At 45.5% G+C, this 27929-nt stretch overlaps 1 protein-coding gene across 1 annotated transcript in view; it reads left to right on the top strand.

The window, feature by feature from the left end:
• Positions 1-27929, top strand: part of ARMC9 (armadillo repeat containing 9) — a gene marked incomplete in the record, with an annotated part of 103626 nt that overhangs the window by 25022 nt on the left and 50675 nt on the right. The window contains 7 exon segments of the mRNA XM_078785976.1: positions 11007-11162; positions 15885-15980; positions 17276-17309; positions 18029-18180; positions 18691-18774; positions 25687-25721; positions 26933-27044. Coding sequence (XP_078642102.1) covers positions 11007-11162; positions 15885-15980; positions 17276-17309; positions 18029-18180; positions 18691-18774; positions 25687-25721; positions 26933-27044 — 669 coding nt within the window.

Here is a 27929-nt window from a genome sequence, read left to right as displayed (position 1 = left end):
GGGGGAGGGGAAGGGGGGAGGGAAGGGTGCGGGGGTGCCCAGGGGAAGAAGGGATTACCCTCCCCTCCCCCCCCTTTCCCCTCCCCCCCTCCCCTCCCCCTCTCCCCTCTCCCCCTCCCCCTTCCCCCTCCCCCTCCCCCCTCCCATCCCCTTCCCCTCGTTCCCCTCCCCTTCTCTTCCCCCTCCCCTCCTCCTCCCCCTTCACACCAGGGGGGTTGACTCAGCCTGTCATCCCACCGAGGTCGGAAGTCGGAACTCATTGTCGTCAAATAAATGTAGCCTGTATGTTTCACTCTTTGTCACATGCCGTTGGTCCCATGTCAATCGGATGAAGTTGAAAAAGTAACGTTACGAAGGTTCTCTGGGACGTACTGATTCCGAATAATGAAGTTGAAAAATTAACGTTCCGAAATACGCTAATTACGCTAACAGAAGCGCTGGAGGGAGCACTGCGCTCCCTCCCTTAGATTCCCTCCCTCTTCTGCTAGCGCTAATTACGCGTAACACACTAATTTTAAAACCCGAAGTTTTTTTAATTTTAAGGTGTGCTGTAGTCAGAAGCGCTAGAAGCGCTGCGCTCCCTCCCTTCGAATCCCTCTCTCTTCTGCTAGTGCTAATAATACGCTAATTTTAAAACCCGAATTTTTTTAAATGTTTATGTCTCCGTGACATTCCTGGGACCATCCCGAGTCGAACAGTACTTTCCGCTCGCAAATCCGTCCACGGGTTCTCGAGATCTTAGAGATTGTAGACCCGAAGTTTTTTTAATTTTAAGGTGTGCTGTAGTCAGAAGCGCTAGAAGCGCTGCGCTCCCTCCCTTCGAATCCCTCTCTCTTCTGCTAGTGCTAATAATACGCTAATTTTAAAACCCGAAATTTTTTAAATGTTTATGTCTCCGTGACATTCCTGGGACCATCCCGAGTCGAACAGTACTTTCCGCTCGCAAATCCGTCCACGGGTTCTCGAGATCTTAGAGATTGTAGACCCGAAGTTTTTTTAATTTTAAGGTGTGCTGTAGTCAGAAGCGCTAGAAGCGCTGCGCTCCCTCCCTTCGAATCCCTCTCTCTTCTGCTAGTGCTAATAATACGCTAATTTTAAAACCCGAAATTTTTTAAATGTTTATGTCTCCGTGACATTCCTGGGACCATCCCGAGTCGAACAGTACTTTCCGCTCGCAAATCCGTCCACGGGTTCTCGAGATCTTAGAGATTGTAGACCCGAAGTTTTTTTAATTTTAAGGTGTGCTGTAGTCAGAAGCGCTAGAAGCGCTGCGCTCCCTCCCTTCGAATCCCTCTCTCTTCTGCTAGTGCTAATAATACGCTAATTTTAAAACCCGAATTTTTTTTAATGTTTATGTCTCCGTGACATTCCTGGGACCATCCCGAGTCGAACAGTACTTTCCGCTCGCAAATCCGTCCACGGGTTCTCGAGATCTTAGAGATTGTAGACCCGAAGTTTTTTTAATTTTAAGGTGTGCTGTAGTCAGAAGCGCTAGAAGCGCTGCGCTCCCTCCCTTCGAATCCCTCTCTCTTCTGCTAGTGCTAATAATACGCTAATTTTAAAACCCGAAATTTTTAAAATGTTTATGTCTCCGTGACATTCCTGGGACCATCCCGAGTCGAACAGTACTTTCCGCTCGCAAATCCGTCCACGGGTTCTCGAGATCTTAGAGATCATAGATAGAGGCCAACTCTACTTTATATATATAGATAAGATATATGTGATAAGATATATGTGATAAGATATATAAGTGATAAGGTATATATATAAGTGATAAGTTAAAAAGGGGGTTAGGGATTTTAATGGGCTACCGCCACCTTTTTTACTATTATATAAATGATAGAACCAAGTATCAACCAGACTAAAGAGTGGAGGTGTAATCAACCTTGGTATATAAATGGAAAACATAACGAATGTGAAAAATATCAGATTCAAGAGGTTGAGAGAATCACTGGTCAGAAGGTTCTCAAGACGGATAAACGTATTCATTTGTTAAGTGGGGTAATGGAGGGCGGGAAGAAAAATATATTAGAGTGGAGTGAGAACTTTAATGGTTATCAATCGGATAATAAATATTATAATTTTAAAATGGTATGTGGGAGAGGAGGAGGTCAAACAAGAACCCTCCGTGAAACATACCACTTTATACTTTCACAACAAAAGGTTAAGGAACCTGTATACTTTATAAATATACTTGATGGGGATGAGTTCTATAGGAGAATGGAACTCTTTAAAAAGTTAGAAAGAGATAATATATTTATAGGCTCATTAGTAGAGTGGTCTAAGGAACTACATTAAGGGGCTAGTGGGGGGAATAGGGTAAAAATTACATGGAAGTGAGAATGATCATAGGTTCATAAGGCTAGAAGGATTATAGGTTCATAAAGGAAGAAAATCATAGGTTCATAAGGCGAGAAGGATCATAGGTTCATAAGGTGAGAAGGATTATAGGTTCATAGAGGGAGAAATAGAGGTGTTTATGATTTTTTTTAAAGACAGGGGGGTAAATGACATAAGATAGGGATTTCCCATGTTAAACGGAGGTGTCCCAGAAGCAACATTTATCACCTACTCCTGGCAGTGTCCATATGTTTTATACCTCTCCCACTGCCCCCTTCCCACGCCCCCCCCCCCCCCCCCAAAGCCCTCGCCCTCTCAGATCTCTCGATGTCTCCATGTCTCTCGGTCCCTGCTCTCAAATGTTGTGTTTGTGTCCTTCCCCCTCTCTCCCCATCTTGTCTACCGCTCCCTATGTTATATGTTTTATGTGTCGGTTTGTCTTTCTGTGTGATGAATGTTCGCTCTTTCACGAGCCTCGATATTGTATACAAAAAAAAAAAAAAAAAAAAAAAAACTTCCCTGAAAATGTCTGCTGCTCTTCTTCTGCTCCAATCGGCTCATCTGATCATGTGCTTGTCAAAGTGGACATCTCTCTGACCATTCTCAGAGAGCCTCCTCAGCGTCGACGAGTCTGGCATTTCACTCAGGCCAACTGGCACGGTCTTCAAGCAGCCATCAATCATCTGGACTGGTCTCCCATCTCTACCGCCTCTGACATCAACTCATCCTGGGAATTCTTTCAAAGTAAATTGCTCTCTCTCATGCACAGATTTATACCATCTCGTCTTCAGTTGTCATACCCTTCCTCCCGTCCATGGTACACGGAATCTTGTGGTGAGGCTGTTGCCCTGAAACAACTTGCTTTCGTCTCCTGGAAAGCAAATCCAACGGAAGGAAATCTCATTTCCTTTCACAAAGCCCGAAACAAGTGTGTGTCCACCCTCAGGAGAGCCAGGAAACAATATCTCACCATTCTCAAGACCGAACTCTCTTATCTGTCTCCCTCTTCCAAATCCTGGTGGCGTCTGGTCAAATCTGTTTCTGGTGTTTGTTCCCCCTCCATCCCCTCCCTCACCTCAAACGGCTTAACGGCTGACTCCGCACGTGAAAAAGCTGAATGCCTCAACTCTGTGTTTGCCTCTAAATCTTGTGTCCCAAACCCATCCCTCTCTGTACCCACCGTACCCAGTCGTACCCAGCTGCTCCTGGACTCTGTGTCCTTTCCTCCTGACAAGGTGGAAAAGTTTCTGGCAACCCTCGACTCTGATTCTGCAACTGGTCCTGACGGCATCAGCCCACGGGTCCTAAAATCATGTTCTTCTGCACTTTCACTCCCTCTTTCTGTTCTCTTCACCCTCTCTTTTGCTCAAGGTCATCTGCCATCTGCTTGGAAATCAGCCAACATCACCGCTTTGCACAAAAAAGGTGCAAAAACAGATCCCAGCAACTACAGACCAATCAGCCTTCTCCCAATTATCAGCAAAGTCATGGAATCCATCATTGCTTCAGATATTAAATCTTTCCTCTTCTCCAATGGCTTGATCTCTGATCATCAATTTGGTTTCAGACCTGGTCACTCTACTCTGGACATGCTGCTTCTGCTTTCTCAACAATGGATGGAGGTCCTCAACGCCAAACAGGAAATTAGAGCTGTCTCCCTTGACATTTCACGTGCCTTCGATACGGTCTGGCACCCTGCTCTGCTCTCCAAACTCTCCTCCTTTGGTATCCATGGAAATCTCCACGCATGGCTGGCGGACTTCCTCTCTGGTCGTAGTCAACGTGTGGCCCTGAATGGGTTTCTCTCATCTCCTCTTCCTGTTCAGGCTGGAGTTCCCCAAGGTAGTGTTCTGGGCCCTGTGCTTTTTCTGGTCTTCATCAATGATCTCTCTGACTCTCTTGAAAATCCTCTCTATCTCTTTGCTGACGACTCTACTCTCTGTCGCTCCATTCCTCATCCCTCAGATCGGCAGTCTGCAGCCTCCTCACTCTCTGCAGACCTGGACAAAATCACAGACTGGTCAAACAAGTGGAACATGTCTTTCAATCCTGACAAATCTCACACTCTTACAATGTCTCTCCGAAAGGACCGACTGGACAACCCTCCCATCTACTTTCTCAACAATCCTCTCCAAGAAGTTCTGTCGCTCAAGCTTTTGGGTCTCACTATCTGCCATGATCTTTCTTGGGAAAACCACATTTCCAAGCTGGCCTCCAAAGCCAGTCGCCGACTGGGCATCCTCCGTCGTGCGAAGTCCTTCCTTGGCACACCTGAGCTCCTCACCACATACAAGGCTTTCATCCGCAGCTCAATGGAATACTGTTCCCCCCTCTGGGCTGGTGCTCCTGCCTCACACCTTGCTCGGCTTCACGCTGTTGAGGCCAAAGCTTTCAGAATCATTGGAATCTCCTGCGATGTAGTCAACGCCGAGGGCCTTTCACTCACTCACCGCAGGCAGGTTGGTGGTCTTTCTGTCTTCTACCGACTCCTCTCCGGCCTTGCTCCCCCAGCTCTCTCTGTGCTCTGTCCCCCCAATATTCCTTCAGGTCGCACAAGATCTGCCTGCAACCCTCTTCTGGTTAAACTGCCAAAGTCTAGGCTCTCTGCTCACCTTCACTCTTTCATTCCCCTTTTCTCCCGCCTCTGGAACAAACTCCCCCACTCCCTTCAATCCCACTCCTCCCTCCAGGTCTTTAAAACAGCTGTTCACCACCATCTCTTATCTTCCCCCATCGAAAACCTTGATCTTTTCTACCCCCGGTAATTCACCCCAGAGTCCTTGCAGTGTTCATATGTTTTAATCCTCTCCCACCTCCCCCCAAGTCCTCCCGATGTCCCTGCTCTCAAATGTTGTGTTTGTGTCCTTCCCCCTCTCTTTTGTGTCCTTCCCCCTCTCTCCCCATCTTGTCTACCGCTCCCCTTGTTTTTTGTGTTTTGTGTGTCGGTTTGTCTTTTTGTGTGATTAATGTTAGCTCTTTCACGAGCCTCGATCTTGTATACAAAAAAAAAAAAAAAAAAAAAAAAAAGGCCATTTTCCCTGCTAGAGTGGGGGTTAGCCTTGTGGTCCCCATGACAATCTTCTCCATTTTGCCCTATTTTCTGCACCTCTCCTTGTTAACCCCCTTGCCCGCATTTCTTCTTCCACCATCTTTAGCCAAGTCTTTCTCGGTCTTCCCCGTCCTCTGCTTCCTTCTACATTCATTTCCATCACTCTTCTCAACCAGTCACTTTCATCCTTCCTCAACACATGACCAAACCATCTCAACCTGTTCCTCTTCACAGCATCAATCACAGGCTCTATTCCCATCATCTTTCGCAATTCATCATTTGTCTTCCTCTCTCTCAACGATACTCCGCACATCCGTCGAACCATTTGCATTTCCACCCTTTCCAACCTTCGTTGCTGCTCTACGTTAATTACCCATGTCTCGCTCCCATAAATCATAACACTTCTCACACATGCAGCATACACCTTTCCCTTCAGCTTCAACGACACTCCCCTCATCATCAGCACGCTACTCAGTTCCCGAAACTTCTTCCATGCATATCTCACTCGAGCAACCGTTGCCGAGTCTGATCCACCTTCTCCATTCAGCATGTCTCCGAGGTAGCAAAATGTTTTCACACCTTCCAGCTTCACGCCGTCTCCAAGATCCAACTCAACATCTCCTCCATCTGCAGCTCCATCTGTGCACACCTTACACTTGAATGTAGCTGCCACACTGGATAATGACCCTCTCAGACCACTACATTTTTGATGAACCCACTCAGCGCACATTGTACATTGAATGGAGTTCACTCCGACACCCTTCCTACACACAGCACAGGGCCACTTCCCAGTTCTTTCCACCTCACCACATGCTTTACCACTTGCCATCACCTTCGTCTTTCCGATATTCACCTTCAGACCTTTTGTCTCCATACATTCCTTCCACGTGTTCATCTTTTCCTTCAGTCCATCCATACTTTCCGCAATCAACACCAGATCATCTGCATACAACAACTCCCACGGTAAACCCTCCTTTACGTTCTGAGCCAGCACCTCCATCACAGCTACAAATAGTAGTGGACTTAGTACCGACCCCTGATGCACTCCCACCTTCACCTCAAACTCACCACTGTTCCCGTCCTTCGTCCTTACAGCTGTGCGCGCTCTTTTGTACATTGCCATCACTACTCTGATCAACCATTCCTCCACTCCTAACTTCCTCAATGCCCACGTCAATACTTTGAGTGGTAACCTATCGAATGCTTTCTCCAGATCAACAAACCCAAGAAACAACTTCTTCCTCTTCTCCATGTACTTCTCCTGCAACTGCCTCACAATGAAAAGCGCATCTGTCGTTCCTCTTCCTGGCATGAATCCAAACTGCATTTCGTCGATCTTCACTTTCTTCCTTATCCTCCTCTCCAACACCCTTTCCAAGACTTTCATTCCATGCTCCAATAACTTTTTCGCTCGGTGCGAGCCACACTCCAGAGGGTCACCTTTCCTCTTGTATAGAGGGACGAGGGTACTCAGTTCCCAATCCACTGGAATGCGGCCTTCTTTCACCACCAGATTACAGATCTCTGTCATTCTCTTCACACCCCAACTTCCTGCTGCCTTCAACATATCTCCCACAACTCCCGTTGGCCCTCCCGCTTTTCTACCCTTCATTGCTTTTATCGCTTCCTCAACTTCCTTCTCAGTTATCTTCTCTGCCGGTCCTAAAACTGGGTTACTCTCTATGTTGCCATCCCATTCATTCTCTGTATTCAACAGCATTTCCATATATCTTTTCCATCTTCCTTTAATTCCATCTGCGTCGACAATGATTTGTCCCACTTCATCCTTCAAGCAACTCACCCCCATCACATCACACCTCTCTTTCGCTATCTGCTTTGCAATCCTGAATACCGCTCTCTGACCCTCTTCCGAATCCAAGCGTTCTCCGAACATTTTCCTACATGCCTCCTGCGCCTTTGCTACCTCTTTCTTTGCAGCCTTCCTGGCTGCCTTATAACTTTCATGCTCTGCTGTTTCTGCTCCCGTACCCTTCGCCTTCTGCCACTCCTTGAACTTCTTCCTCTTCACGTCAATCCTCTTTCCAACTTCATCATCCCACCACCATGTTTCCGAGTGCCTCGGTGGTCCTTTTGTCCATCCACATACCTCACCAACGGCTCCCAACAGACTAGCTTTCATTGACATCCAACCACTTTCAAGCTCAACCACATCATCCTCGACCCTACTCAGCCTCTCTTTTAATGCCTCCCTTACTGTCACCTCTTTCAACCTCCACACCTTCATTCTCGGTTGGTACTTCACCCGCCGAGCTCTCCTCACACCTTTCACCCTTACGTCGCAGACAACCAAGTGGTGCTGTGAAACAGCCTCCTCCCCCGGGATTACCTTACCTTTGTGTCCCGGAGGTGCCCCCTATCTCGCCTACGCACCATCAGGTAGTCAACGGTTGTTGTCGACCCACCTGACATGTATGTAACAAGCTTATTATCCTCTTTCTGGAACTGAGTATTACAAATCAACAAATCAGCTCCATCAGCAAACTCCAAAATCCTTTCACCTTCTCCATTTCTCACACCATATCCGTAACCCCCATGAACTCCATCAAAACCGTCCATACTCCTTCCCACATGTCCATTTAGGTCTCCTCCTACCACAACAACTTCCTCATCTTTCACGGTTTCCATCAGCTTCTCTATCGCACACCAGAACTTGTCCTTTTCTTCATCGCTTCGACCAACCTGCGGAGCATATCCCGAGATGACGTTCACCAAGAGCTTTCCAATCATCATTTTCACCATCATCAACCTATCACTCACTCTAGTCACACTCACCACACTGTCTACAAACTCCTCAGAAAACAGGACACCAACACCATTCACGCCCTCCAGGCACCCTTGCCACACAAACTTGTATTTCTGTCCCTGCCTACCCTTCACCATTCTCACACCACTTCCCTTCCATCTCGTCTCTTGCACACAACATATGTCTACTCTTCTTCTGACCAATACTTCCACCACTTCTCCTGATCTCCCTGTCATTGTCCCTACATTCCATGTCCCAAACCTCAGAAACCGATCTCCACTTCGGGCTGTACCCTGCCCATATGTAGTTGTAATTGTCATGGTTCCCTTTTTGAGGCAATGTTTTTATGGCCGGATGCCCTTCCTGACGCCAACCCTCTTAGTCGTCTTTTACGACACGCAGGGATACGGTGTACCTATTCTTATCCAGGGTACACACCGGGAGTATGGGGGAATCGGTCTGTAGAATATTTTAATGGTAATTAGGATGTCACGGGTCACGTGGTTCGGCCGCCATATTGTTTTTCATGAAAACACGAAAACCACTTTTTCTCTGCAACGGCTCAACAGATCGAGGCCAAACTTTGCAGGCAGAATCGCATACCCATGCCGAACAAAAAAGTCAGCGAGCATGACGTCATGCATCACATGGTTTCAGAGTTATGATGTTTTTAAGCATGAACATTTAAAACCGAGCCCCTCCCTCATTTTTGATCCAATCGAGGGGAAACTTCACAGATCTGTTCAGCATGTCAGTCTACTAAAATGTCCTTTTGGAATTTGCGATAGTGCATGTGGTTTGGCAGATATCGTTAATTAAACGAAAATATTTTTTTAAAATGGATATCTCTTGAATCGCTAGTACCTCAGACCGTGAGTTGGTAATTATATAATTCACACAGTGCAATACGTGCAGGCCGCTCCACGGAGCGACCTTGCGGGCTTATCAACGAGGCGAGGCGTGACACACGTGTCTCAGCTTACCTCAGATCAAGTTTGAAAACCAGCATCAACCGTGCATAAATTTGCATATTCCATCATTTTTGACAAAGTTATGGCACTTTGTTTATTCTAGAGTTCTCCTCAAGCCGCAATGCGTGCCCTCAGCCTCGTCTCGCGAACGTCAAAAGCGTGACACAGCGCGCTCTTTCAGGAGGGGCGGAGCCAAGCCGAGCAACATATATGTACACGTCGATCATTGATCTTGAAAAACAACGTATTTTCTCGTGCTTCTGCTGACCTGTCTGCGAGGTGTATAAATCGAAGTTCCGAGTGCGAATCACAGGTGAGCCTGTCCTGAGGTAATTAGCGATTGGGAACGATTCAGAACCTGTGGGTAAATAACCCTTGGTAATTTCCCCAACAGTTTTCCGGACGACAGACTGCCGGTAGGGGACATGTATTGCAGCGCAATACTCAGAATGCTTGTTTTTATGGCCCTCTCCTTTTAATTTTTTTATCTCCCCTGTTCTTCACCGTTTTCCATACTTCTCCGCATTCCCTTATTACCTCCACCCACACAAGGTGGATGGAGGTTATGTTTTCACTCCTGTCTGTTTGTGTGTTTGTGTGCACAATATCTCAAAAAGTTGTGGATGGATTATGACAAAACTAGGTGGATGAATTGGTTTGGTGACAACAACAAGCCAATTCGATTTTGGTTCAGGTCAGAATCCAGATCCCGCCTATGAGTGGGATACAAAACGTAAACTGTTCACCTGGCGGAGGTATGCTCTCTACCGAGTGCCGTTCTCGTTACTCCCGCCAGGGAGTAATGCATTTGATCGTGTCCGTCCGTGTGTGTGTGCGTACGTGCGTATGTGTGTTCGTATGTTCATGTGTTCGTGTGTTTGTGAACAAGATATCTGGAAAAGTTCTGAACGGATTTGGATGAAAGTTGGTGGGATGATTGCCCTTGGGACAAGGAAGAATTGATTAGTTTTTGGTGAAGCTCAGGATATTATTCCGGATCCAGGATTTTTTGGGGGGAATTGTTTTGGGAATTTTTTTTCTGTTTTACTGCATTAAAGCTTTTATTCTTATTCTTAAATGATGTTTTTCTCCTCTAATTCCGAGATATATAAAAATAAATTCTCTGACAGTTAGGGTTTACTTTCTTTTTCATTCATTTATTGTTTTGGGGAGAGGGGATGTTAAACAAAACGTATTATTCCAACTTGACCCACGGCGGAAGTATGCGCTCCACTGAGTGGCGTTCTAGTTTTTTCCTGTATTCGCCTCCTTTTCCTTTTCTGAAAAGTTTCTAAAAACTTTTTTTCACATTTTAAACCCTATTGAGTTATGCTTGTTATATACGCGCAATTAAGTTATTTGTCGAAAAATACAAACTTTTTGGAAAAACCTCGTTGTATATTTTTAGTCATATTTGCCTCGCTACAACCACAAACGTTTTTTTCTGTCTATCTAGATTCGAGAATGACGACTCTACTACCTTGAATTATTTTTCCATCTGTTCAAGCTGTTTCAGGCAATGAAAATGTATGATTGTGAAAAAACAATTTGGAACACATATGAATGAATAGCATGTTTAACACCTCTTCCAGCACAAAGCAGTGGTTGTGGTTCGTGTGCAGCCATCCGGCTGTTGGTTGCATCATTTTTATGTGGGCGCGGCTGCCGCTGATGCAATGCGTCTCTATAACCAGTTATCTGGCACTCATTTTGCACGACCTCGGAAGGATGACAGGCTGAGTCAACCCCACCTGACATTCATTCAACGGGATTCGAACTCAGGACCTTATGGATCCCAAGCCCGCCGCCCTAACTATTAGGCCAACACCAGGTGATACAAGTCAGTCAAGTAGATCTTGTGTCCCCTTTGTTGTGCATTTAGGTCGAGGACTGTGCTGGAATTACAATGAAACGGTTTAAGTTCTACTTGGCAACACATGGAGCTGAGCTCAGTCACCACCCAGAATTGCTGCCCTTTTTTGCTTTGCCATCAGTACAGAATCCTTCTTCTCATCCAACCTTCCAAAAGTTATTTACAGTAAGCCAGTACACCATTCATTTACATTTTACTACACCATACACCATGCACATGATTAGTTAATATTTGACCTCTACTTTAGCTTTAATTAAGCTTGGCTATAACTTTGACATGTTATAACAATACTGTGCCGCCAATCGTCTGTAAATTCAAACAGGCTTAATATTTTCATTGACCAGAAATATCGTTATTTACTTGCTCTCTACCGAGTGCCGTTCCAGTTTGTTATCGATGAAACATCCCTGCTCCCTCCTCCTCCTGAGTATATTTTATTTATTTCCTTCCTTAAAGAGTAAAAACATTGATTGACGAACAAAGGAAGCCCACCACCTTCCCATGTGCATGCGTTGGGGTCCGTGGTGTTGTGCACCGTGCGGTGCTTCGGGTGGTTCCTCGCCTGCTAAAAATATTTTATTTTCCCCCTTTTTGTGTGATCTGCTTTCGATCGATCTGCTGTGATTAGCGACAATTGGTGAGGTTCTCCCCCCTCCCCTCCTTTATACCTCCCTCTCTCTCTTCCTACCTCTCTCTCTACTCTCTCTTCCACCCCTTTTCCCTTCCTCTCCCCTCTCTCTCTCCTCCACCCCTTTCCCCTCCCTCTCCTATTCTCCCTTCCCCTCCTCCCATCCTCCCTTCCCCTCCCCTCTCTCTCCCTCCTCCTCCCCTCACCATCACCCTCCCCCTCTCGCTCCCCCTCTCCATTCCACTTTGCCCTCCTCCCATTATGCTGCCTTCCCCTCCCTTCCCCCCTCACCCTCCTCCATTCTCTCTCTCTCTCTCCCCCCACCCCTTCTCTCTCTCCCACCCCTCTGCTTCACCTCCTTTCCCTCCCCCTCTCTCTTCATATTCCCTTAATGAAGCGACTCTGTGTTACCCGACAACGCCAGGTACCTTTGCTTGGATGCAATACAGACTGTATTATTATACTGAAGGAGTCCGGACTCCAGCAGAATATGGATAAAAGGATGGCAAGGCACAAACTCGTCCGAGAAGATGTTTATTCGTAAAACCAACTCGGGAACACTAAAAAGCCCGTTTATCGGGCTGCCTTATAAAGCAAAAACCGAAACCGAAAGCCACGCCTCTCAAGCGAGGCGTGCTTCAGTGGTCACGTGATCCACAGGTGTAGCTCATTATACCCGCACGGGCGGCACGCTTTGGCGGTCACGTGACCAGCCACTCTGGCGCCGACGGGAGACGACGTCGTGCTTCGCCGGCTGGCCTCGGAGGGTGGCGTACAAGGGCCGCATGAGATGCGCCGCTCGGGGCACGAAGCGGTGGTAGAAGTTCACCATCCCGAGGAACTCCTGCAGCGCCTTGACGGAGCGGGGGCGCGGGAAAGCGGCGATGGCCTCGACTTTGGCCGGCAACGGCACAGCGCCGTGCCGGGTGATGCGGTGGCCCAAAAAGTCGATCGTCGCCGCACCAAAGTGACATTTGGCCGGGTTGACAATCAAGCCGTGCTCGCTGAGGCAGCCGAAGAGCGTCCGGAGGTGGAGGAGGTGCTCGGCTCTGGACGTGCTGGCGACGATGTCATCCAGGTAGGTGAAGAGGAACGGCAGGTCGCGCAGCACGCCGTCCATCAGGCGCTGGAACGCCTGCGCCGCGTTTGAGGCCGAAGGGCATCCGGAGGAACTCAAAGAGGCCGAAAGGTGTGATCACGGCCGTCTTTCGGATGTCGGCCGGGCGGACGGGCACCTGGTGGTACCCCCGAATCAGGTCCACTTTAGAAAAAATGGTCCGCCCCGCCAACCGGGCGGAAAAATCCTGGATTTGCGGGACGGGGTACCTGTCGGGGGTAGTGGCGTCGTTGAGGCGGCGGTAGTCGCCGCATGGCCGCCATCCGCCCCCCGGCTTCTGGGCGATGTGCAACGGCGAGGCCCAGGCGCTGCCGGAGCGCCGTACGATGCCGAGGCGCTCCAGCGCCGTGAACTCGGCCTTGGCGACGGCGAGTTTGGCGGGGTCGAGATGGCGAGCCCGGGCGTACACCGGCGGGCCCGTAGTGGGGATGTGATGCTCGATGCCGTGCCTCCCCGCGAGGGCCGAAAACGTCGGCCGCGTGAGGGCCGGGAACTTTGTGAGGAGACGTGCGAAGTCGTCCGCCAATGGGAGGGCGCAGGAAAACTCGGTGGGTGCGGCCCGGGTCAAGGCGCACGCCAGGGAAGACGCCGGCGTTTCACGTCTACCAGCAGCCCGTGGGCGCACAATAAATCGGCCCCGAGCAAAGCCATGGGGATGTCCGCCGTCACGAACTCCCAGTGAAAGAGCTGGCTGCCGAAGCGGGGGGCGATGGTGCGTGGGCCGAAAGTGCGGATGGCGGAGCCGTTGGCCGCGACCAATGGGGGGCCGGAGACGGCGGCCCACCTGTCCTCCGCCGAAGCGGGAATGACGCTCAGCTGGGCGCCGGTGTCACAGAGGAAGCGCCGCCCCGACGCTCGGTCCGCGATGAACAGCAGGTTTCCGGAACGGCCGGCGTTCATTGCTGGGAGGGAACGCCGGCTCGCCCGTTTCCCGGGGTCGAACGTGCACGGGGGTCGGCATGATCGGGCCTGCCGCCCGAACCTGGCGTGGAAATAGCACCAGGCCGGGTCCGGCGGGGGCTCCGGTCGACGCGTCGGGACCGGGTGACGCGGCGTCGCCGCTGCCAGTCGTGCCGGCCCGGTGGTCTCCGGGAAGGAGACTGCGTCGCGGGCGGGTGGGCGGGAAGGCTGCCGGCCGCCACCCCGATGAGCTGGCTCGCCGCTCCAGCGAGCTGGCTTGCCGAAGCGATCTTGTCGGTCTCCTTGGCGAGGTCGCAGGGGTTTACGATGGTCGTACCTGCCAGGGCGACCCGGACCGGGGCCGGGAGCTGGCGAAGAAAGAGCTCCTGAAACAGGAAATCCGAGGGGTGCTCGCCGAGCAACGTGAGCATGTAGTCCATGCGCTCAGACGGGCGTGTATCGCCGAGCTCCGGTAGGTCGAGCAGGCGTCGTGCGCGCTCAGCCGGGGAAAGGGCGAAAGCGCCCAGCAGAAGTGCCTTGATGGCGTCGTACTTGCCGTCAGCGGGCGGGTACTGGAGGAAGCTCAGGCAGCGGGCGGCGGTCGCGGAGCCGAGCGCGGCGACCATGTAATGGTAGCGGGTGGCGTCCTCCGTGATGCCACGCAGGGCGAACTGGGAGTCCGCCTGCGCGAACCAGACGGCGGCATGTGCTTCCCAGAAGGTGGGCAGCTTGAGGGACACTGCGGTGTCCATTGCCGTGTTGCAAATTCGGGGTCACCAGTGAAGGAGTCCGGGCTCCAGCAGAATACGGATAAAAGGATGGCAAGGCACAAACTCGTCCGAGAAGATGTTTATTCGTAAAACCAACTCGGGAACACTAAAAAGCCCGTTTATCGGGCTGCCTTATAAATAAAAACCGAAACCGAAAGCCACGCCTCTCAAGCGAGGCGTGCTTCGGTGGTCACGTGATCCACAGGTGTAGCTCATTATACCTGCACGCGCGGCACGCTTTGGCGGTCACGTGACCAGCCACTCTGGCGCCGGGGATCCCCGCCGGTGACGTCACCGGCTGGAGCAAGGAGATTCTGATGCCGGTCTTGCTTGGGGGACTCATGGGTCGCTACAATACAATGTCAGACTTTTCCCAAACTTCACCTCTTCACTCATACATACCTGGGTTCTCCATTCTGAAACATGGACATTGTTTGTTTGTTTTTATTCTAAAAATAAACCACACCCACCATAAACCAAGCCCCTCACATTTGGATAAAAAGGTAAGCCTTTGGACAAAGGAAACCAGTTGTGGGAATATAGAGTTTGAATGACTTCAAGATAACTCACAACTTATTGTGTTGAATTGTGACATGCACTCACCACCTTTGTCAAACACCACCATATATAAACCTGTTTTTGAGCGGTAATTTAGCTGCATGTTGACCCGTGTATGCCTCCATTTTTGTTTGGGGTGGGGGGAGGAGGAGTAGGGGAGGGATTGTTTCGGTGCCATCATCCAAATGACACTCCCAAAATGCACATCCCAATAACAATGATTGTCAATTTGATTAGAGATAGCGTTGATGTATACAGCTTGCTTTTGCTCAAATTCACAGAATATCCCAGGCTCATGAAACATTCGCTACCATATGGCCACCGTGAACTCTTTTGTCTTGCTGATGTTTTTTTGTCTTGCTGATGTTTTTTTGTCTTGCTGATATTTTTTTCTTGCTGATGTTTTTTTGTCTTGCTGATGTTTTTTTTCTTGCTGATGTTTTTTGTCTTGCTGATGTTTTTTTGTCTTGCTGATGTTTTTTTGTCTTGCTGATGTTTTTTTGTCTTGCTGATATTTTTTTTTTGCTGATGTTTTTTTTGTCTTGTTGATGTTTTTTTTTCTTGCTGATGTTTTTTTGTCTTGCTGATGTTTTTTTCCAAGTTTTCATTTTATCTCTCTCCTGTCCTCGTTATGTCCTGTCCTCCTGTCTCCTGTCCTTGGCTAACCCCCGCTCTTGCAGGGAAAATGGCCTTAAAATGCATGTTGTTGTTGTTGTTGTTGTTGTTGTTGTGTCCTCGTTATGAGGGTTAGTCCTTTTCAAATGTCCTGTTGCTTGTTAAAATCCTTTTTTTTTTAACCGAAATGCTTTCTTTGTGCCACCTCTCCTGTAACTTGTCACCCATCTCACATTGCTATTTTAAAGTATTTTCACACATCTTGCATTAACCGTGTTGCCGTGCACTAATTTTGACAGAATTCCTGGATGTGTGAACTGAGGACCAAGTTGAAAACACTTCTTGAGAAGTTTGAAAAATGTCCATCCAATGAATCGAGGCTGCTTGTTCTATACGTATCCACCACTTAGTAGCAATGCCGTACGACAGAATTACGGCATGGCAGCTGACATATAAATTGCTAGCATCTTTCAGAACATGGATATTTGCTTTACCGTAAAATGGGATGAATAGGGACAGCAAGGTGAATAGGGACACAAACTGAAAAAAGTTCGGAAACTTTTTTCGCTGAAAATTGATAACCATACTGATTTGTTGATATTTGGGTTGAAAGTGTTCTCCTGTTTTTTTAAAAAGCAACTTATAGTCCCTATTAACCCCATATATGGGTTAAATAGGAATAAATAGGATTTTTATGGCTGTCCCTATTCACCCCGTTTTACGGGTGAATAGGGACACTCACTAATACAAAAAAATAATAATGAAGAAATCGGGACAGTTTGGAGAAACTTTTTATCCCATATTTTTTTCATTGGCACCATGGTTTATATTATGGGTGCATATTATGTGCATCCATCTGAGCTATCAATTTAGCAATAAGTTGGAAACTCAGGATTGTTTCTTGATTATTATTTTTTTGTATTAGTGACTATCCCTATTCACCCGTAAAACGGGGTGAATAGGGACGGCCATAAAAATCCTATTTATTCCTATTTAACCCATATATGGGGTTAATAGGGACTATGAGTTGCTTTAAAAAAAAACAAGAGAACACTTTCAACCCAAATATCAACAAATCAGTTTGGTTATCAATTTTCAGCGAAAAAGGTTTCCGAACTTTTTTTCAGTTTGTGTCCCTATTCACCTTGCTGTCCCTATTCACCCCATTTTACGGCATACGTTTCTCCTTCTTTTGATAAGCTTTTGATTATGCCTCTGCACTCTGCAGTCAGTCCGTCCATCTGTCTTTATTTGCATCCATGTGTCTGTCCATGTGTCCTTCCATATGTTATGTCATTTTTTGTTACCATGATAGCTTGTGAATCACTGGAGGGAATACAACGAAACTTGGCACAAGTATGGACTATGATAAAGATGAACTGATTCGATTTTGGGTTCAACAGGTCATAGAGCATGTGCCCTTTGAAATCATTTTACAGACCATTACTCGCGTTAGAAGCAACTGAGGTGCAGAGGCGTTGGAGGCTAGAGGAGACATCTGATCTCTTCTACTTATCTCACTTTTCTCGGTCGTGCTCACTCATGTGACCTTTAATTTCTCATGTCACCTTTGATTGAGATCAAACGTAACAGTGGGTTGATAACTAATGCAAGCGGAGGCCTATCCTTTGCCACATTCATATTGAATTATGTTTTCTATTATTTTTTTATTCCTTGACAAGCTAAACAGAAAACAATGAAGCAGACTAAGCAGACTAAACGAGGTGAGTTTTCCACACACACGCACACGTTTATACCTATACTGTATTTTTTTTAAACGAAAAAAGGCACGTATGGTATTTTAAAAGAAAAAATCTGGGGTTGGTAGAACCAGGGAACCACTTGTAGGTGTAAATACCTATTTTGGGGAGGTCAAACCTGGACCCACTTTGACCCCCAGTAAACCCACGAAGACACTGACTTTTTAATGCTGTGAACAAACTTTCTTACATCACAGTTGATGATGGTTGTGGTTTGGAGAAGAAGTTCTGAGTGTTTATATCCATCCTGACTGCCTGAGTGATGGACACCGCACGATGCTAATACCTCCCTTGAACAATTTTAGTTGCAGGTGTCTACAAGAGCTTTGCGTTGCTGTTGTTGTTTCTGTTGTTGGTGCTGTTGTTGTTGTTGTTGCTAGGTTTCTTGTTGGGTGTTGATTTTTGAAATGTGCACCCATTGGTCGGATAGCTGCTGGACCACACCCACATCTGTCGCTTGACTCCACCCACCACAGTGCCCAGACGAAACGATATTGCCGCCATCTTGCTTCCTGATGGGCCGAGCACATTAGCCCTATATAGGCCTCTGCTGATTACACACTGTCCGACTTTGTTGCGTGAGATTTCTATTGGCTTTGTTTGAGTCGAGCCAACTATACATTACATATATAAACTTGCAGGAGAAAGTCTGAGTTTTAAAAATCAACATTTTGTTTTTATAGGCTCTTTGTGTGAGAGAGGATCATTGGGTTCTGGAACAGATCATGAAACTCAATGTCGGCGTTATGGTCAGCTACTGGCGAACTACCAGACATTACTTGGCATCACCGCTGATCTCGTTGACTCGTTGGAGGGAGCTTTACGTGGCAGGCCGGTATGTGTGTGTCAGGGCAGCAATCATGTGCACTGGTGGAAAATTGTGGAGTTCTTTCAGTCGGGGCCAATCTACAGTACATATTATTTACACAAGGGTGAAAAGGTTGTAATTTAAGAAAAAGAAATTGATGGCAGAGAATATGGGATGACGAGGTTCGGGGAGTTGACATTGCGAGCGAAGGAAATGTACATCTAGTGAAGGGGAATGCATGAAAAAGGCAAATGCAGTTGGGGAGAAGGAGGGATGGTGGCTTCAAAGTTTTGCCATTTTTCCATATATAATCATAGCACATTCAAAGTCCAACTCGTGACTCAAAAGCCCAACTTTCATCAGGGTATTGGCCCAACCTTGCTGAACTTAGTCTAATTCACACTTCATCATTAAACTCTAAAATGCTGTCATGGCAGCCTACATAAAGGCAGTGGCATCTACATCTTCTATAACTGAATTTAATCTATTTTTTTTATTGTCGTTTTTACTAGTAATATTATGTTGGTCTTTCTGCAGGTCTCTCCTGATTTCATTGAAGGAATTTGTTCACGTTTTTTGGGGCCAAACTATTCTGGATTTGAGATGTGTCGACCTGGCTCGGTAAGTGTCGATAGGATCGGTTAAGTTCTGCAATTTTCAGACAGTAAACAAACATGCACATCACAATCTGATTCTGATAAGAAAAAAAGACTTTCTGAGTTACAAAGTGAACCACCAAAAATAAGCAAAACAAGTGCAGTTACATTCAAAGTACACCGCCCCCATGCCAAATAAATAACATATCCACCAGCACGCGGCATTGCCAGGGTTGCCTTCAGAATTGGGAGGGAGAGGTGTACAATAATTGATTGATTAATTGCGTAATTAAAATAAATAAATAATAATCGTAAAATAATTAATTTCTTAATCAATTGGCTAATAGCATACCAAAACCACCAGTGTTTCATCCGAAGCGGAAACTTTTTGATAATTAAATAATTCATTAATTGAAAAAATAAATAATTCATTAATTGATTAATCAAATAATTAATTGAGTTATTGATTAATTATAGCCAAATCATTTGGTCACTGTCGTGTCCAAATATCAGCTTCCTAGCTCAAAAGGTGCCTGAGATATTGCCCAGACGAGAAAGGAAATAAATAAGCGATTAATAATGAAAATAAATAAATGGCAATTGTAAAATAATTAAATTATTAATCAATTGGCTAATGGAATAGCCAAATCAGCGGTTCATTCAAATCTGTAACTTTATAAAATTAATTAATTAGGTAATTACTCGAATAACTAAATAATTAATTGATTAATTGAATAATCAATAAATCTGAAATATCCTTTACAGCCAAATCACTTGGTCATTGTCATGTCCAAATATGTGCTTCCTAACTCAAAACGTGCCTGAGATATTGCCCAGATGAGAAAGAAAATAAATAAGTACTTAATAAATCGATAAGAATTAAGCAATTAATCAATTAATTGATTAATCAAAAAATAAAAGTACCGTTTTTGCCGAAGCACTTGCTCACTATTGTGCCCAATTTCAGCTTCCTAGCTCAAAGGATGCCTGAGATATTGCCTGGACAAACAAACAAGAAAACAAACGGAGTGAAAACTCAGTTCGCTGTAAGGAGTGAAACCCTTACAGCGAGCGTCATCGCCTGGTGATGGAATAGGAAAGGAGCGTTGTACAACAATTCTGGTTTGTTTTTGAGACTGAGTCAATGCTCATGGAAAAGCAAACAACATTGGAGTGTAGTCGAGAATATAGGGGCATTGACCATATGTACCAAAATTGGTGGAAAGGAGGTGGGTATAAAGAGAAATGTTAACTGAGTGAGAAAACAACTTTCCAGTAAGGGGTGTGTGTGTGTGTGTGTGTGTGTGTGTGTGTGTGTGTGTGTGTGTGTGTGTGTGTGTGTGTGTGTGTGTGTGTGTGTGTGTGTGTGTGTGTGTGTGTGTGTGTGTGTGTGAGTGCTGTTGGTTGTTTTCTTCAGTGTGTGTGTGTCGTTGGTTGTTTTCTTCATAATTTGGGGTTTAGAAGATGGGATGGAGTCCTCCCAGGACTCAAAGTATCCACCTCTGCTTCGGTGAATGATTGCTAAGTTGCTAAGATTGCTAATTCACGGGCTAAGTTGTGAAGTTTTGTTCTTAGAGTTTTGTTTCGAGGGATATTTTCAGGATCGTCACCAAGCCCCGCCCGTGCACCCTCCACTGTACTTTATTTGTGTTAATGTTCCCAGGGATGTTTTTTTAAGATCTCTGTAAGGTTCCTCTTTATCGTTCCCAGTGCCCCAATTATCACTGATACTATTTCGGCACTCTTCAGCTTCCAGGATCTTTTCACTTCATCTTTGAGGTCCTGGTATTTGGTCATTTTCTTGATTTCTGCATTATTTAGGCCAAACTCGCTGGGTACTGATATCTCAATCACTAATGCTGTCTTTTCCTTTTTTGTTCCTGTGTACTATGTCCAGTTGCAGTGCTTTGTTTTCTATGTTCACGCTGTATGGGATAATCAAGTCATATGTGAGCATTATGTCCTTGTTTTCAATGATGGCTTTTGGTTCATGTTTCCATGAGTTTTGTGAAACTGGGATATTGAAATGTCTGCAGATGTGCCAGTGGATTACTCTACATACATTATTGTGCCTTTGTGTGTACAGTTGTTCTGAGATGAATTTTTACGATGCCAATGGAGGAAATGTTGAGTTGGATCTTGGAGACGGCATGAAGCCGGAAGGTGTGAAAACATTTTGCTACCTAGGAGACATGCTGAATGGATTAGGTGGATAAAACTCGGCAACGGTTGCTGCAGTGAGATGTGCATGGAAGAAGTTTCGGGAACTGAGTGGCGTGCTGACGAGGAGGGGAGTGTTGTTGAAGCTGAAGGGAAAGGTGTATGCTGCATGTGTGAGAAGTGTTATGATTTATGGGAGCGAGACATGGGTAATGAACGTAGAGCAGTAACGAAGCCTGGAAAGGGTGGAAATGCGAATGGTTCGGTGGATGTGCGGAGTATCGTTGAGAGAGAGGAAGACAAATGATGAATTGCGAAAGATGATGGGAATAGAGCCTGTGATGGATGCTGTGAAGAGGAACAGGTTGAGATGGTTTGGTCATGTGTTGAGGAAGGATGAAAGTGACTGGTTGAGAAGAGTGATAGAAATGAATGTAGCAGGAAGTAGAGGACGGGGAAGTCCGAGAAAGACTTGGCTAAATGTGGTAGAAGAAGAAATGCGGGCAAGGGGGTTAACAAGGAGAGATGCAGAAAATAGGGTAAAATGGAGAAGATTGTCATGGGGCCCACAAGGCTAACTTCTGCTCCAGCAGGGAAAATAGCCTTAAAATGCCTGTTGTTGTGTGGTTGTTGTCAGCTGTGTAGCAGTTTGAGGTAAGGGAGGGCATGGAAGGGGAACAAACACCAGGAACAGATTTGACCAGATGCCACCAGGATTTGGAGGAGGGAGACAGGTTTGAGAGTTCAGTCTGGAGAGTGGAGAGATATTGTTTCCTGGCTCTCCTGAGGGTAGACACACACTTGTTCCGAGCTTTGTGAAAGGAACGGATATTGCCTTCAGTTGGATTTGCCTTCCAGAAGGCAAAGGCAAGTTGTTTCAGGGCACAAGACTCACCACAAGACTCAGTGTACCATTGTACCATGGACGCGAGGAAGAGTATGACAACTGAAGATGAGATGGGTTAAATCTGTGCATGAGAGGGATCTATTTACTTTGGAAGAATTTCCAGGAAGAGTTGATGTCAGAGGCGGTAGAGATGGGAGACCAGTGCAGATTATTGATGGCTGTTTGAATACCATGCCATGAATACCATGAATACCATGCCTGAGTGAAATAACAGTCTTGTCAACACTGATGAGGCTTTCTGAGAATGGCCAGAGAGATCTTCACTTTAACAAGGAAATGATCAGATGAACCAATTGGAGCAGAAGAAGAACAGCAGATATTTGCAGGGAAGTTAGTCATAACCAAGTCTAGAAGCGAAGATACTCCATTGACTGAGATCCAGATTGGGAAATTGACAGATTGTGTCAGTCCCAGTGAGTTGCAGAAGTCCTTTGGCTGGTGTGCTGTGGCTGGTGAGAGAGGTACCCACACCCAGCCAGCTGGTGTGATGACAGTTGAATTCGCCGCATATGAGGAAGAGAGAGTTGGGATGAGTGGATAGAAGTTGGTCCATGTTGTCAGACAGTGAGATGTAAATGGAGTCATCACTATTTGATGGATGGTACAGCACACATATGAACAAAAGGTGGGAGCGGGGGGGAAGCTGTACCCAGAGGTACTACTGGGGGTGGGGTGGATTGTGGGCAGTGCAGGGAGACTGAGGAAGAGAGTTTTTTTAAATAAATATAGCAACCCTACCACCAGGACGAGGTCCAGGTCTATCATACCGGAGGAAGGAGTAACCAGGGAGAGATATTAAGGAATCAGAGACATCTTGAAGGAGGAAAGTTTCTCTAATGCAGATTAAGTCTGGTTTGTCAGAAGCAACCTGTATGGAGAGATCAGTCAGGTTTGAGCGAAGGCCCCGGATGTTTGAGGTCCATACCGTTAATGAAGTGGAAGGGGGAGCATCGGATAGAGGACAGGGGAGGGGTAGGCTAAGATGACGAAGAGGAGGAGGTAGGGAGAGCTGTTGATCATCTGTCGGAGATTTCAGAAGAGCTAGAAGAAAGGGAAGGATGAGGAGGACAAAAGGTTTGATGGTGATTGGATGTGGCACAGTGAGGTGTTGTTTGAGGGGAGGGGCAGAGCGAGGAAGAAGGTTGGAGGAGGTATGAGTTGGAAGGGGGAGGAAGTAGGGAGGAGGCTGCTTTGAGGAGGAGGGTTTGAGGGGAGAATTGGAGAAAAATGGAGGGTGGGGAGATTTGAAGGGGATGGTGAGGGAGGAATTTAGGAGGGGAGGGGCGAGGGGGGAGTTGGGCAATGAGGGGTGAGGGGGAGATTTGAAGGGGAGGGGGGAGTTTAGGGGGTGAGGGGGGAGTTTATGAGGGGAGGACGGGACGGGAGTTTAGGAGGGGAGGGGGGAGTTCAGGAGGGGAGCAATGAGGGGGGGTTTTAGGAGGGGAGGGGTGAGTTGGGATTTTAGAAAGTGTTGGTCGATTAATGGAAAACGAACATTTATTGCAAAATGAGTTTCTTGTGATTCTCAAGTCAGAGATCCGTTTGAAAACGTTAGAGGAGGGGTGGAATGCAGGTGAGTTTAGGGAATGTAGAAAGGAAGGACTGTAAGAGATTTATTTTTTTTGAAATGGAGTGATTTGATGAGCAAATTGGAGAAAACCTTTTAAAGAGGAAGAAGAAAAGTGTGTTATAATATACAACAGAATACAACACTGCAGGGGAAAGTTTCAGCATTTTTAAACCAAACCGTAAAAACTATCTGAGAAATTCCCTCAAGTGAGGGCATGGAGGCAAAGGAGGATGAAGGATTCCAGAACAGGTTCAGAAGCAGGAACAGAAGAGTAGGAGATTGACCGCCAGGTGAGCAGAGAACGGAGGAACAGGGAGGTGTATAAGCAATTGTGTTAGTATGGGAGGAGGGGCCTACTATTTAAATTCTTCATTGATTTTTTTTTTTTTGAAGGTTCGGTGAGAGTGGATCTGAGGAAGAATGGGAAAGGTCGAAGGAGTATGGTGAAAACTAGAATTGGAAGGTATCGGCTGGAAAGGGTTCAGATATGAAGGAAGGAGAGAAAACGGGTGGGGCGAAACACGTGGTCACGGTCAGGGAAGGGGGAGCCACGAGGAGAGAAGGAAATTATTATTAAGATTTTTTTTTTTTGAGTTCTATTTTAAATTCAGACTTTAAACAAAGGGTAAGATGTTCGGGGAAGTATGGGGTGAAAAGAAAGACATAGAAAAAAGCAATACAGTGAGAGAACGAAAGTAAATAGACAACAAACGACCACCAAGGAGACAGGAAAGCCTCAAGGGACCAGGCCCCAAATGCGGTACGAACAAAACGACTATTACACACAGGTATGCACGATTTACAAACCGAGATCTAACGAGAAACACACAGTGGACACATCCACAGTAAAATAAACAGTACAGTTTTGACAAAAACACAAACGGGAAAATACGTAACTTTGATGACGTGGAAGCTTGGAAGAACACTACCTCGCCGGCACAACCGGAAGCGGAAGCACCTCCTTCTTTCCTCAGCATGTACATTCTTGGGATGCACTGAATTTTGTGGAACATTTCGTGGAGAGTGAGGAGTTTCCTTGTTTTGATATCTAGTTCTTTGATATCCGCTTGTGGCCAGTTTCATATTCCGCAACTGTACTGGAAAACTGGTACTGCTAGTTGGTGTATTGCTTTGATTTTGCTTCTTTGGGTGAGATATGTTTTCAGGATCAGCCTCGTGTGTGTGTGTGTGTGTGTGTGTGTGTGTGTGTGTGTGTGTGTGTGTGTGTGTGTGTTATATCCACTGCCACTGCCAGCTTGTACAGTATTAACAGAGAAAAGTACGAATATTTCTCATATTTTCACAAGTCCCATTTTCATTTAGGAACAGAACAATTGTGGTTAACCACTTTGAAATTTCCACACTTTCATTTAACTTCTGAAAATTATGTTCAAAAGACGATTTGAATCACAGATTTCATGCAAGCAACAGCAGGTTAAAAGTGCCTGGCAAGAAAAACTAAATCACTGAAAATACACACACAACGCAAGCACAAAAGTCCTCGTTTAGCATTCATATGTCATTTCAAAAGTCCCTTATTGCTTTCAGAGAAAAGGCAAATGGATGCAAACAGTGAGCAAATTATTTTCCAAACCTCCTCCATAATGCATTGCAACACCTTGCTGTTGAGTTACATGATTTCTGGGACCTAGGATTTTTCTGGGAATTTTGACAGCGGACCTGTAAACAATTGCCTACTGTTTTCAAAGGTACCGTGGCATCTATATATCCGCATGTAAATGCTGGCATTTGGGACAGACAGCTTTAAGAAGCAGGATAACATTTTATCGTTAGGATGGGAACCAAACTAAGACTACACAGCTCAAAGGCAAGTACACTACCTTGAAGCGATGCTCTAAACACTTCAAGCTTGCCAATCACGTACATGTCACATATGTCCAATGTTTCTTGTACAGAGGTGTCACGCAATGGCTTTTCACTTCCAATATGAGACAGATAGAATGGGAAAAAATACAAGTTGTGGAATTGAACCCCCCCCCCCCCCCCCTCCCCCATTTGTTTTGTCTATAGGCCTCAACAAGATTGTTTTAAACATCGAACCACAGGTCTATCCTCTATCATAATTTTCATATTATGAGAAGTATGTGTTATGGACCATTTACCCAGAAACAAATATAGGGTAGAAACAAATACCATATTATATTGAAAATACTAATTGAAAAAAACTTGTAGTTTCTAGCAAATGTTGCTTAGGAGAAGTCTGTATGTTGATATGGCTTAAATATTGTTGAGAAGTCTTTTGTGGCCTGTTTTTCAACTATAACCTTTTGTGATTGCAGGCAGCTGAATGTATACGAGCGTCCATTGCTTCAATGTAAGATTACTTTTTATTTATTTATTAGTCTCGCCCCGAAGGGGATGCAAGACTATTTTTGTGTGTGTGTGTGTGTGTGTGTGTGCGTGCGTGCGTGTGCGTGCGCATGTGTCGATATATTTTCGCTTTAGAAAATGTTTTTTCTACAACCGCTTATCCGATCGATGCGAAACTTTAAACATCTAGGAGTGACTGACTCCTCATGTAGAATATTTTATTGATAACTCTTGACAAGGTCACTTGGTATGGCATCCATATTGGATTATAAGGCAAAATTGACATATTTTTCTTCAAATTCTCCACTCAAAAATTTTTTTTTAGACTTGGCATATGTCATCAACTCTCTGTGGAGTATGTCGGGTGATAACAATGATATCATCGGTGAAGTGGTATTCCAGCCACATTTGGTTGAATCAAAATCCTTCTCTGAAAAATCTGAAACTTCATATACTGTATCTGATGTAAGACCCGATGTGTGTAAAAAAAAAAAAAAATTATGACATGACTGGTCAGTGGTCATGTGGTCTGGCGGCCATATTCGTTTGAAAATAAAAACGTTAATATAAAATCTTCTTTTCCAGAACCACTTTGCAGATGTATGCAAAACTTCATACATATGATCGAATAGCCATGGGGAATATAGTTTGAATTTTTTTTTCACATTTACCTTCATTGATGCAATTTAGCCTTGTTGTGAACAAAAGTGGTCTTACATATCCTAATAATCAATAAAGCTGTGGATAATGTCAATGTATTTTGCATAATAGGGTGCATGGAGGACACGGGTATAAGGGCTATAGTAGCAGTGGGCCATAATTGTAGCGTATTCAGTTAACAAAGGTTATTTTGCTCAGAATAAGCACTAGAGACGAGACGATGTGCTCTACCGAGTGCCGTTCTAGTTTGTGTTGCATTTTTGCTTCAGTGTAACAAATTGAAATGACGTTTGCTTTTGTGAAAACCAAATGGTGTATTCGTTTGGTTTTAGTGACATTTGCTTACAAGGCAAAGATTCCAATAAGAACCCACAGTTGCTTCATCAAAAATATACAAACAGATTGTTTAAAGGAAATTTTTATGTTGTCTTTTATTTTCTTGGGATTGCTGGCAAAGATTGCTTTTGTTGTTGGAACTATGTTGAACTCACACTCAGCCAAATGAAAACTAAAATTGTTTACATGTGAGATAAACTACTTTCCCAATTTTCTTAGGTCTCTAGAGAAGGAACCTGCAGATATTTCCTTGGACATTAAACGATTGAAAGAGGACCTGGTGGGCTCTGAGGAATGCCAAAGAGTGCTTCTGCTACAGGCTCTGAGATGGGTATGCTACAGTGCTCTCCTCCAAGTTGTTTTTCATAAAGTACGCTGACACTACCAGTGATGTGTTTTGAGGTTACCTCAGCTATCCTGACTCTTTCATAGAAGAAAACACTTCACTCATTCGTTCAACTTCGTCATCCTAACTAAACAAGAACTGTTTGAAGGTCAAGAAAACTTAACAACAGTTGTCTTATTAAGTTTGAGTTGGGGGCTTATGGATTGGGTCTTGTCCGTCTGTCCATCCGCGTGTCCATCCGCAACCATATCTCGGACATGTATGGACCGTTTTTGTTCACATTTGGCACAAATTCAACACATGATGACATATCATTTTTTCGCAATGTGATAAAAGATGGCTGACTGGCGGCCATTCTAGTTGTAAAATAAAAATCCCGATGTTGAACACATCCTCAACCATTTTTGGACATGCATTTACCGATCTTGATCAAACTTGGCACACAGATAATGAATGATGGCTTACATATATATGCACGCCATTATCTTTTGAGATCACATCCAAGATGGCTGACTGGTGGCCATTGTGTTACTTTAACATGTCCCCAACCATTTCTGGAACATGCATGGTCCGATTTTGTTAAAACTTGGCAGAAGCACAATTCATGATGGCATACACGTGCACCTAACTTTATTTTCCGATCTGATCAAAGATGGCGGACTGGTAGACTGGTGGCCATTTTTGTTGTAAAAAAAACCCCCGTTATTGAACACGTCTTCAACCATTTCTTGGACATGCATTTACCGATCTTGTTCATACTTGGCACACAGATAATGAATGATGGCTTACATATGCACATCATTTATTTTTGAGATCAGATCCAAGATGGCCGTGTATGGGCGGCCATTTTGTTACTTAAACATGTGCTCG

This window comes from Myxine glutinosa, chromosome 10 (genome assembly GCF_964187855.1).
Source record: "Myxine glutinosa chromosome 10, kmMyxGlut1.1, whole genome shotgun sequence".
Lineage (NCBI taxonomy): Eukaryota > Metazoa > Chordata > Myxini > Myxiniformes > Myxinidae > Myxine > Myxine glutinosa.
The sequence above is the reverse complement of the archived record's forward strand: the minus strand, read 5'-3'. Positions and strand labels throughout refer to the sequence as shown.